This window comes from Molothrus ater, chromosome 3, assembly GCF_012460135.2.
Source record: "Molothrus ater isolate BHLD 08-10-18 breed brown headed cowbird chromosome 3, BPBGC_Mater_1.1, whole genome shotgun sequence".
In the NCBI taxonomy this organism is placed as follows: domain Eukaryota; kingdom Metazoa; phylum Chordata; class Aves; order Passeriformes; family Icteridae; genus Molothrus; species Molothrus ater.
Genome location: NC_050480.2, coordinates 57,917,604 through 57,930,755, shown reverse-complemented (window position 1 = coordinate 57,930,755; position 13,152 = coordinate 57,917,604). Strand labels below are relative to the sequence as shown.

The 13,152-nt window shown below is 37.4% G+C and overlaps 1 protein-coding gene across 7 annotated transcripts in view; it reads left to right on the top strand.

Moving 5' to 3' along the window:
* Positions 1-13,152, top strand: part of EYA4 (EYA transcriptional coactivator and phosphatase 4) — a 140,238-nt gene that overhangs the window by 84,465 nt on the left and 42,621 nt on the right. For all 7 annotated transcript variants that reach the window (XM_036381015.1, XM_036381013.1, XM_036381014.1 and 4 more), the window contains exons 4-5: positions 10,785-10,909; positions 12,053-12,121. In XM_036381015.1, coding sequence (XP_036236908.1) covers positions 10,785-10,909; positions 12,053-12,121 — 194 coding nt within the window. The remainder of the gene's footprint in view (positions 1-10,784; positions 10,910-12,052; positions 12,122-13,152) is intronic.

Genomic DNA, 13,152 nt, shown 5'->3' with positions numbered 1-13,152 from the left:
TTATTTTCCTTCTAATTATGTAGATTAAATTAAATAGAAAATAAACCCCTGTGCTCTCAAAGATGTAGTGCTTTTCATGACTTTCTCAAAATAGTACCAGAGACGCACTTTCATCCCTCTTAGCATTTCATTATTATACCATGTTTCCCAACAGCAATATTTTAACGTTTGCTGAGAAACAAGAATAAATGTATTATAAAAAGCAGTCATGTTATTATGAACATCTCACGCTCTGCCCTGTCTCACAAACCAGGTTCTTGGGCAACCAGTGGGAAACCTGTGCTAAATGCAGTAGAGTTACAATCTTGCATCCAAAGTATGGATGTGGGTGGACATAACCAACAGCACTGCAGGGCTTGTTTCCTTTACCTTGTTTTTCCCTTAGTACTTGGACAGAGGTGGACATCTAATGATTTTAAAAGGCTAAGCATTATGTCAGAAGTCTTGGTGAGGTCCAACCATTTGGTGTAAGCCATGTTTTGAACAGAGGGAGCTCTAAAGGAGGGTAGCCAGCAGAGAGGCTGGTTCCCAGGGCTGCTGTGTGTGTGCTGGGGCAGCGAGGGCAGCAGTGGTGGCTCTGCCAGTGCCCCACTCCTGTGGCTCTGGCCAGGCAGGCAGGTATGCCCTGGCCTGGGGGCTGGCTTATCAGCATGCAGGCTGAGCTGGAAATGGAGGTGTTACAGATTTGCAGCTGCTACCTGCCCCTTCTTGTGGCCCAAGGGGATAATTCAGGGGAGGGGAACTGTGCCCCAGAGTTCTCAGCGACACGTATTTATTAACTCTTAGAAAAATCACCTACTTCACCCCAAATGAAAAAGGTGTGTATGCTTTAAGTTTCAAATTATAAAATAAGTTGGGGAAATCAAACAGCAAAGCAAAATGAAGTGTAGTCATTTTATATCAGTTGTGAAGAACAGCCAGCATCAGTGCATTTATCAGAGCATCATTCTATCTCTTGCTCAGGATAATGGAATTTGTTTTGAGTGTAATTAGTTATGTAAAATTATTTTAGGTTCTTCCAGGCAATAGGGTCATCCTGGGCAAAATGACAAGGGATGTGTGTGTGGCACACCTAGTGTACCTTGCCATGCAGAATGGCTGTGTCCAGCTACCCCTTACAGTGGTCAGATGCTGAAGCAGTTAAGGCATCAGGCTGTCAGCAAGTTGCATATATTTGTTTTATATTCTAAACCAAACTTATTGTTGGGACTGCGATTAGAGAACAGAAATAATTGCTTTTGACACAAACTGTTTTGGAGCCAAACATAATGTGCTCCACATGAGGTAAACTACAGAATATTTGTCTTGGGAGCCAAGATTCAGATCAGGTTTAACTTATAAGGGGAACTTCACTGTTAAAAGTGAGATGTGTTAATGTTTCCCACGTTAAGACTGCTTGCCAGTAATTCTCTGTATATTGTATTTACCAAGAGAAGTTTCAGAATGTTTGCATTAAAATATGAATAGAGCATGAAAACTACAAGTTTTTGGCAACTCCTGTATTCTACCTAGTCTGTCATCATAACTCATCCTTTCTGGAAGCTGATGAAGTTCTTGCCAGGCCCCTGTACTGGTGGCTAAAGAAATTACATTGAAGTGAGGTATGGTCACTCTTCATACAGCACAACTGAAAGAGGTTTTTTTGCTTTGGACATTCCCTGGTGAAGAAGAACCATGTTACAATAACTAGTTTGAAATATAACAGACATCTCAATTTAGGGTGAGTCACAACCCACCCGTTGCTCTTTTTTTAAATGAAAATATGAGTTCGCACTTACATCATGCTGTCCAGGCTCCACTGAAGCCAACAGCAAAATTCCCAGCCCTTCATCTCTGATTTCCCAATTTTATATTTGCTTAAATATTGTCTGACATGAATACAGTTGACATTATTATATTTAAATTCATAATATTATGACTGCAATAAGCAGTGTCATTTTGAAGGCTGTGTTTTACAGAAGACAGATTAGCAACAGACTAGTAATTGGCAGAGCAGATCATCTCCACATTCCTCTGTATATATGAGAAACAGTCTGTTGCTCAAATCAGACTCAAAACCACCAAAGAAGGACTTTGTGAGATCTTCAGTCATTGGGTTTGTTACCTGTTCCTTATGTCCACCTGCCAGAGATGTGGAAGGGAGTCTGAAATTTCCAGCAGATTTTTCAGATGTGACTCTGAGCAGTCGTTGTACAGAAGTAGTGGCACAGGGGGGAAGGCCACAGGCTTGCTGTTTGCATTCCAGCCATCTCCACAGAAGTGTTTGTTGCTTGTTTATGACACAGCACATCATGTTGTCAGAACCACAGCATTTGCAAGTGCCTGTCACATCTGGAAGTGATCAGAAGCTGTTGGGTGAACTAATCTTTGAAAATGTCGCCCTGTGATCCAAAGACTTTCATTTAGATCTTATGTATCTGTAAACTGGTAGTTTATATTTCATGTAAGTTGGATACTTGACAGCTCCCCATGGAACTGTGTTGTCATTATCACTTTTGATTTGCTTAAATACTCACATAAGGACTTCAAAACCTACTTTAATGTTTTGGGTTTTTTGTTTGTTTGTTTTTGTTAAGTGGCACGTGCCTGTGTATCTTTATGTGTTTTCATTCACATGCCCAGGCTTGGGATGGTCTCTACGTGGACTCAAAGAATTGACCACCCAGCCCCTCATTCTGCTATTCCTTCAGGCCCTTGACACTCACTGGTTTAGATGTTCTCTCTCTGGCTCCTGGAGTGGTTTTCTCCAACCAGCTGCCTTTTTCCTTGAGAAGATGGGAATTATCTATTCAGACACCACATTGCCTTTTTCCAGATACTTCCTCCAGTAATTGGAGTGTAAACCCTGAGCTAAAATTGTATCCCATCAAAACTGTGGCTGTCACATTAGGATAGCCCAGAAAAGATTTCAGAAAGGCTGGGACCCAGCTGGCCAGAAGGTATTGTTCAGCATAGCTTTGCCTTTTGTGTGTACATTAGTCTATTATATCAGAATGGAACAGTTTCCCATATAAAACTATTATTTGCTTTCATCAACTCAAACCTATTTTAAACTTGAGAGTGGAGACATGATGTGGAATAGGAGCATATGGAAAAAAGCATCTCCTGTTACTTACTTTTTCAGTGTCAGCCTATTTCCCTACTCTGAATCTGTGTTTTGTAATTGAACAATCTCTTGAGCATAGAGCATGTGAGCTGGAAGTTTATGCTGTGGTAAATAACTTAGTAAGTTCCACTCCCCCTGATTTGTCTTGATTTTTATTTATTTATTTATTTTAATTATTGTTGGCTTTGGAGAAGTCAGCTACATGTCCAACAGGAGAGTGCAGAAATGGCTCCTAGGTATTCTTTGTTTTATCCAAAATTGTGGAAATCTGAATTAATTTTGCATTGTCTTCTAATTGTGACAGGGAAATGACATTCATTCCCAATAAAAGTCAGAAAGCAGTGAAAAATTATTGTAATGTGGATTTGTGGCTGACTGAACTGCACTAGAATAGACAGTTTTCTGTGGTTTTCTGGAAACCACATTAAATGACATTAAACTGAAATAAAATGTCTCAGTCAATCAGAAACAATGGGAGCCATGCAGTTACTGGCTTTTAAGCAAATAATAGTTTCAGCAATTATGTAGCACAACAATCCAAGTTGTCTAAATTAATTGGTGTGTTTAATCATCATAAGAGCAAAGCTAAACTTCTCACTTTCAGGCACAAGAAGAAAATACTAGTTTTTCTTTTCCGACTAAAATAAGCTTGAATTTTTAAGCAATTATCTTTCACAGTATTTAGTCATATCTTCTCACTAGAGTCAGAAAGAACAAATACATATATCCTTTTCAGTAAAAAAATTTTTGTCAGCTTATTACTAAAGCAGTAGCCATACTAGATTAACAAAATCTTCAACCTTTGACAATTGTTCCTGCGGTGAGAAAAGAGGGAAGCATAGCTTCAATAAAGACAAAAAATATCTGACACCTAATTGTTAGGAAGCACGGAGAAGCTCAAGGTGGCACAGGGTCACAAAAAGGGAGGGTGATAGCAAAATCTTAACTGGGGAAATGGGAAAGGGGGCTGGGGAAGATGCTGCAGTGCTGTTCAAAGAAATGTCTTTTTCTTTAGCTGTGAATGGCGTAAGGGGGCAAGCGACAATGCCGGCCTTTGTCACCAAACCTGCTCACCCACTTTCTCAGCCGAGCCCTCTGCATCAAGTGCATCCCAGGCACTGACACTGTCTGCCGGTCAGACAGCTCCTGTAAAGTAATACTGTCTGCAGGAGGGTTTTTTCTCCTGGTATTAGGTTTGAATAGCCAGGTGAAGAACAATAGGCAGGAAAGCAAAACTGAGATACAATCACAACTTGTGCCCTTTTATACCCCAAAGAATTACCTAAGGAGTCCCGTCCTCTGTAAGACAAGCAGTTTATTCGAGATCGAAAAAGCTCTTAAACAAAATCAGGCACTTTTGGATTTTCCTCAAATTATTGTTCCTCTCCACAGTGCAGTTATTGCAATATCTGGATATGGGTTCTTTTCCTGTGAGCTTGAACTCATGTGCTGGGAAGCTGCACGGTGATATTCAAACTTGTAATGAGTAGTCCATAGAGAGTCTAGTACAGCTCTTACTTCATACTTACAGTTTTGCAAAGCTCAACCTTGTGATATTTTTATTTTTTTATTACCTATGTGGAATTCCTTAACATGGTAGAAAGACTTGGATGTTTTAATTCTTTGTTTCACTAAGGTTCCCTCTCTTTGGTACCCTCTGTCTGACATTGGTTGTAGATTGATGGGAGTATTTTTATTCTTGGAATATGAATGTGACTTTACTTTTGCCTCTTTCCATTACTTTTTTAATATGAATGTTGACACTCTACTTACAAACACATAAGAAACAGAAATTATACAGCTATAATCACCTCCTATCCCCAAATGATTGCAAAAAGGTAAGCACTTGTTTTCTGTATTGCTAAAAAAAAAAGTAATAAAATAAAACTCTGAGGAGCATTTGCTGGCTTTATCAATGTAACATTACATTATTTTACTGCTTCTTAGCATTGTGTTGTTTTACAAGTTAAGAAAGGAGGCCTCAAGGAGAGCAAGAAGGAGGTCTTGCTAGTGTCCAGTACTATTATTTGTTTTTAAATCTGGCAGGTTTTCAGAACTTGTGTGTTGGAGAGCAGCTTTTGGGATATTGTGCCTAGAATAGCAAAAGTTCTGCTATTTTGGCCATCTACTAAGCTTAAGATCTATAGGTGGGTTTGATGAGCCAGGGTAAACAAGAGGGGTAGTTGTCTCAATGGAATAGATTTATTTCATTGGTTGTGCTCTTCCTTCCTTACCTTTTACACTGACAAAAAAATTGAAAAATACTGCCACAAACAGTGCAAAAGCATCTGGAAAAGAAAATATTGACTTTTATTTTGGGGTTGATGAAACGATTGGAAATATTACTCATTTAAAGAGGATTTTTGGCTGTGTGTTTTGTTGCATTATTGGTGGAGGTCTTCTGTGGAAAGTTGTTGGGAAGTTTTTTGTTGTGTATACACTTAAATGCGTGTTTTTGTGTATATTGAGCACCAAAGAATTATTATAAGGTTGGATATGTCTGTGTGTCAGTGTACATGAATTTGTATACAATTGTATATTCTCTGGCAACCTGTCCATCATCCAGAATCTCTCTCTCTTCACCTTCTTTCTTAATGCCCTCTATAGCCTTTGAAGGGTTGATGTAACTTCTTTTTAATTGCATTATTTACAGTTCTTGTAGGTGCAAGTAAACATGAAAAATATCTGGTCTAACTATGAATGTAATTTAAAAGAAAAACAAAACAAAAACCCCAAAACAGTGGGGAAAAAAAGCCTTTATAATTGTGGTGTTATCTAAATTATTGATTGTTTTAAACTTTTTTGAGGATTTTATGAGATTGGACAAATGGCATTTGTGTATGTGCATCCATTTTCATTGTTTTTGTCAGAATAAAGGCTTGTATGATCTAGTTCAGATTGCATATTAAGGAGAGATGAGTTCACTTGTCCTGTTCAGAACATGGCTGAAAGCTCTGCCTAAAAAAAACTATGCAGGAAATGGAAAAAAAAATAATCTACTTGTCTTCAAAACAGTGTAGTTGGTCTGAGAGCTGAGCTGATACTGGTAGGAAACAGATTTAGCCAAGTTTGAACAGTTCTGTTATCTAACTTTCGTATTGCACTAAAATTTAATTTGAAATAAAGAGAAAGTTTGCTTAATCTCAGAACCTCCAGGGTAGCTGATAACTTAAATGGACAAGACTCCACGTTTCTGTGAGAAAGTATGGAGTATTTAAGAATTTGTGTTACAACAGGAGGGATACTAGAAAAACAGGGGTGAAGCTAATCTAAAAATAATAGTAATAATAATAGTAGTAGTAGTAGTAGTAATAAAAACAATAATATCCATTTTTGCCTCTGTGAGGTTTCATGAGATTCTACTAAAGAGATGTATGTGGTGAATTTCCTAGCAAAGAATTTTCAATATTTTAAAAATTTTTGCTATGATTATTTATAAACTAAATTAAATTATTCAATTTTAAATAGCCTCCATCTAGTCCTTCTTTCAGTTCTCCTCTAATTTGGATTTGCTTCAAATTCTGCACAAAGGAAATGGTATTTGTAAAATGTTCTGGTTAGGCTGAGATTTGAAGTACTTTGTTTTCATGGTAGAATATTTATTCTTTTATAAATAAGGAGAGGAGAGGAGAGGAGAGGAGAGGAGAGATAAATTATTTCATACTTTTGATCTTGTTGGTAAAAAAAGTTTGAACTCAATTATGAAGCAAAAAATTCACATTTTAAAACATCACCTCTTTCAAGAAAATTATATAAATATGTTCTACTTGTAGAATTAATAAATAGTCAATGGAGTTACAAGCTGGGGAGGGACCCAGCTCTAAGTCCACCTTAATAATAGTTAAACTGGAAATGCAGATGGATAACACAGTAATAGCAACCCCGATTTTCTGAAAATAGATTTTATGTCTGCAGTGCACAAATGAATATGTAATTGTAATGAAGGGAGGGAAAAAAAAAGAATTTTAAAAACAGCTGTAGAAGCAAGGCTTGGACTTTTTGCCTTTAAAACAACACAAGTGAAAGCTGCACAGAAATGGAGAGATGCAGTTGTCACATGGCCCAATCATAATTAGTCCTACTTACACCTTCTGGGCAAGGTTGGGTGGTCTGGGGTGGGGCACAAGTTCTCTTTGTCCACACTTGTAAAGATGGGACAGAAGAGGGTGGAGTTTCTCTCTTTGGATGCTGTTCCTTAATCTACTTCTGAGCATAGGCTTGAAACCCTTGAAAAGATGTAACCTCAAGCTGGGGAACAGAATATGCTCTAATGGGGAAGGCTCAGAATCCCCACACGGATTCTCAAACCTTCTCAGTTGGGTAGGGTTGTCCACAGATTGGAGTTAAAGCCCACTGAGATCTGGGAGACTGATCTGTGAAATGGGATGTTTTAGAGACTTTTCCAGTAAGCCTCTGAAATGATCCACTAAGCATGTGCAAATACCAACTTTCAAAGGCTTTAAGCACAGCCAAAGCAGAATAAAAGATGAATGTGTCTTGCCAGGTTTCAGGTTTTGGCTCAGAAGCTGGGAATAATGCAAATCTTCTTCAAACAGTCAAGAGATAATTAAAACTTATTCTTATCCAATCCATTTCCTGACAAAATGCATCTTTTTATAAAAAGTAGAATTTTACTTAATTATTCTAAAAATAGCAGTTTGAGATATTGCAGGAGGGATAAAACTAAAGCTCAATTATGTGCGTGGCAGAGAAACAAAAGACGTAAAATAAAATTGTACAGTGTAGTTTTTTAAGGACCTTTAACAATAAACTTTATTCCACCTAAACTGGAACACACTGCATTTACTAGAAAGTGGTCTTTAATAAATAGCTGCAGAAACTCAGAAGTATTAATTACTCCTTCAGAGATTCCTTTTAAACTTTTTTTTAGTGCAGGAAAGCACATACTGAACCTGAACCTGCTTCTGATTAAGTCAGTGAAAGCAGGACTCTGATAAACATTTAGTTTGACAAAATGAATTCAAGATGTTGGAATTATTTTGTCCATTTTACTAAACATTTTTCCTGAATCCTGCATTCACTGGAAGATAAGATTTTACTAAGTCTGTTACATCTTCCTGAGAAGTCTTTAGGCTAAAGGTAAACTAAATATATCCAGAAAAGTGAATTGAATTATATGTGTTACACAGAAGGCAACATGTGCACTTCTGTAAATAAATCACATAGGGATATATTAAAGTAATCCCTGTACTTGTTCACACAGGATGGAGCACCCAGGATAGTACAATGTATACACATGGTTTTGTGAAAATTTTATTGGTTTGGATATCCTTTTTATTCTGAATAGACTACCAATAAGTACAAGATGTCTTTTACTCCCGCAGAAAAAATGTCTATTTGTGAAGGCACTATTTAAAAATACTTTTAGTTAATTAACTCGCCATGTCTGTGGATGGGATGTCTTTTTTGTTACAGAAAATAAATTAGGACGATAAAAATACTTCTCTGCACAGAAGCTTTCATGCTTGTTTGGAACAAAACTGTACTCATTTTACAAAATTTGATTGGTTATATTCTTTGCCAAGAAAATGAGAGTTAGTGGACTTAGTTTTCTGATGAAAAAAAGATCAGATTTGATTAAGAAAACCTGATTCATTTGACTGTGAAAAGTCCTTAAAATAGATACTTCTTAAAAAGACTAGGTAGGTGAACCAGTGATTTTGCTTCTAAAATGCTGCTGAAGTGTTTGCATCTGTGGCAATGATGTATGCCTGTCTGAAAAGAAATTGTTGTAACTTTCTTGCAAATAAGGGGAAAAACACATGTGTGAACTTTCCAAGCTGGAACTGCCCATTAGGTATCTGTGTGCTGATCATACTTCAAGAGGAAATCATGATATTTAAAACTGCCAAGTGAACACGTGGGGAACATTACGCTGTGTATGCGATGAAACACGCATTGTTTATTTTGTGTAGCATTCTTCTGCTCCCTTAAATACATACAAGATGGAAACCTATAGGCTTTTTTTAACCTTTAGCTGTTTTACTTGTACAGAAACTGCTAAACAAAACCTGGCAGACTTGTAAGCAACCTGAGTTCATTTTATTTCATCTAACACTGATCACATTTCCAGTAGACAACAAATAAAATGCACTGCTGACAGATGCGTAGAAATGTATATACAATTAGATGAAGAAATTGTGTTCAATGCAGTTCAAATCTCATCTTATGCCTTTTCATTTTCTTGAATATGGCTGTAAAATCCCTACCTGCTGATGCATGGCCAGCAGCAATATCAGTTTTTTCCTGCTCATTCAGAGTGCTTCTGGGCAGGCTATCCTACCAATGGCTTAGCCAGAGCATCTTATTGTTGACTGAGGCATTTACTTGAGCAAATGGGATTCTTTGCTTCATGTGGCTTTGGGTAAAGCTTCCATTTATTTTCCCAGTTGAGATACAGTATTTCCTACATTTTCTCAAATATATTCATGACACGAAAGCTCCGAATCTCTGTCTTGGGTTAAATTAATGTAATGTGAGGGATTAAATCATCCAGGAGATCAGCAGAATTAGGAGTATAAAAGCCAGATAATTTCATTTTCTGGAGGGGAAAAAATCCAGTTTCAGCCAGCAGACCCATATTTGATGGAAAGGTACTGGGGTTTTGTTTGTTTTTCCATAGAGCAGGATCTGTGGAGCACAGAAGATAGGCAGTTTCAAAGTGAAACTTGAAATAAATTCTTATGATGTTGGGTATTGCCCTTAATGATTTGCCATTGATTGTCCTGGTCAGAATATGAATACCTGGGAGCTATTGTTGTTACTGAACCATTCCAACTGTTCATCTCTTTCCTCTCCATCTCAGCCTTCTACCATGGAATAGGCCTTTCACATCCTCTGTAAGTCAATCTTTCTGTTGGCTTTTGGAGTACACATATGGTAGATCATTCTCTTGTTACACATGGGCTCGCAACTTTGCACATATATAGGAAAATTGTTCCTGCGGGGGAAAAAAATCTGTGTAATTAATATATAAATGAAGAAGGAGTGGGCGAGCACAGACTGCAAATTGGATTGCAATTACCAGTCTAACAAGAAATGTTCCTTGTCTGCTCTGTCTTTGTCTGAGAAAGGCAGATCTGTTGTCACTGCATGAAAGACATCTACAGGCCCCCAGTGTATCTGTGAGGCTGGAATTCATGGCAGCCTAAATCCACCTGAAATTTTGCAAGCTTCCCAGAAATTATGCAGAAGAAAACAAGTATCAAGAGATCCAAGAAGAATAGACACATTTGTAGGAGTGAAGAATTTTCCAGATGTACACGAAAGTTCTGTTCATTCCCTTGTATGGGCTGTTCCTGTAATTCAGTGTGGATGCAGTAACTGCTGGTGGTTGGAATACAGACAATGAGAGTTAGAAGTTCTGTTTCAGCTTTCTTATGCACAAACTCTGTGCTGTGTTTCAGGGGAAGTTTCATAAGCCCATGTCACTTCATAATATCTAAAAGAAATATCTAAAAAAGATAATGGCCCTGTTGCTGTTAACTACTTTCCTAGGTTTGGTAAAAAGCAAAGATGTCAAAGGGACCTGCACTGATTTGTTAATCTGGATGCATTGCAAACCCTCCATATTAAAAAAAAAAAGTTATTATAGAAAAAGCAGATTATTTTAGACACTATCACAATGCATTAATACTGCCACCTTGTTTTTTAACAGGTCTATGGAAATGCAGGATCTAGCCAGTCCTCATAACCTTGTTGGAAGTAGTGATGCACCAGGTAGTTCCAAATTGGATAAATCTAATCTCAGTAGCACTTCAGTCACAACAAATGGAACAGGAGGTAAGTATAAGACACAGCTGGCACAGAGAAAGTTTTGGCTAGTTTTTAGTCGTAGGCATTTTTACCATAATTTCAAGAATAACCGTATACCTGTTTATAAATCCAGCAAGAATGATGAAAAATTGACAGTCATACAAGTGTAAAGTTCTAATTCCAACATCACTTCTTTGATTTGCACCAACTAAAGTAAGAGGCAGAACTGAAACAAGGTGCAAAGATGAAATAAGGAAAATTTTTGAATGGTTGATTTGAACACAGCATTACATTTGCTTATACCTGTTGGTAACTTACAAAATGAATTGTATTTTCAGTGTCATACTTCCTTGATGAGTAATAATTTACTCTTATACTCTGAGTTACTTGCATTTATGTTAAATTAAAATCACTATCAAGAGAAGTGCATCATAATTAGACTTCGGAAATATGGAAGGTTTTTTTGCTGATGAATTTCATTTCTTGGGAGGTAATGAAAGTTTGTAATAAAGGGATTGTTTGTTTTCCTCAGCAGTAACTGGTCACTACAGTATCACCTACTGCTGTAGGTGATACTGTAGTAGTGCCATGCAACTACAATACAGATATTCCTATGCTTTCAGATAACCAATCCTACCATAGCGGTGGGGGGCAGGGTGCCACATTCTGAGGTGCAGTCCATGAATGTGACACCATGGAAATGAGTCAAGCTAGAGTTCCTTCTTTACAATTTATACATTACTGTCTATTTTAACAGTTGGTACTAAGAAAATTTTTTTTGGTTTGTTCTTTCTGGCCACAAGGTACAGCATTTTATTCACTTACTCTATTTAAATAAAAGTCTGTCAATGTTAATAACAAGTGGATGTGCCTGGGAGGGTAACTGAGCTCTGCAAAGAAGGGCTGAACCATATTTTTAAACAGAATCCTTATTCCAGCATAAAAAGAAGAGAAAACGTCAAGCATGCTATTAAAGAACACTAGTAACTGGATGCCTCTATATTATACAATGTGCATAAATAAACCAGTTAAAATAATACCGATAAAACCAATACAGTTCTGTTAAAAGGCTTGACTTAAAGTGCCAAAACACTGCTTTGCCTTGAAGACTATTCATTTACACTGAACAGACATTGGAAGAATGAACTGTTGTACCATTGTTGTTCTCAGGAGACAACATGACTGTGTTAAATACTGCAGACTGGTTGCTGAGTTGCAGTACTCCCTCCTCTGCAACAAGTATGAGAGAGCCTGGTACAGTGCATGCGTGTGTGGTGTGTCCCCATGACTGCTGTGTGACATCTCTCTCCATTTGCTCTGGTCTTCTCTTATGCAGTTTGAACTCACTTCTCATGGGGTTCCCCCTCACCCCGAGCATTTTTTCCCTACCCTTTCTCAAAGGCTTTTCCCACAGCCAGAAAACTGTTAGGAAGTTGCTACAAGCAGTTATCTTACAATGCTCTGAAAGTAATTTGATGAGCAAGGAGAATTTAACCCGCTTATAATTAGCTTAGCTGTCTACATGCTCTGAGTGACTGGGATTGTCTCGTGGTGTTCAGCATTGCTGGGAAGTGCCAGTAGTCAGCATTGGTGGAAATCAGACCGATGGAATTTTCACAGAATGCCCATTTACTTTTCTTTTGTTTTTAAGTAAAACATTGCATGATTACCTGAGCTCAAGTCAAGGTTGACAGTATTGTTCTTACTCCTACTAAGGCTTTCATTATTAATCAAAGCTTATGTCTAATGTGCTGCCACATGTAACTTGCCACTTTACAAAATTTTGGCCAAATTTTCCAAGCTGTTTTCACTTATGAGTTTCCTGACATGTATTATTAATTGTCAGAAGTTGTAAGGATTAATAATAACTCTGTATGTGACATCGTTACATTACATATGGGATTAATCATAGATGTAAACATGCCTCACTAGGTTTCTCTACAAGTCATTACAAAGGTGCTTAAGTTGTGCAAGTTTGTACTAAAGTTAGGAAGACTTCAAAAACTCGTCCTTTTAAAAAATCCCTCAGAATCAGCTTGCAATCGTAAAACATATATGCAAAGAAAATTTACCAAAAAAAAAAAAGTTGACTTGAGCACAAAAGATCATTTGCACTAGAATAAGTTTTTCCATGCGACTGCTGCTGCTGAATTACAAGATTTTAAGTTTAAGGAAGACTGAGATAGCTTAAACTGTCACCTCTTTTAACTGTTCAGCACGTTCAGGTAAATGTGGAAGGTAACAAAGTACTAATTATTAGTAGCGAGGAA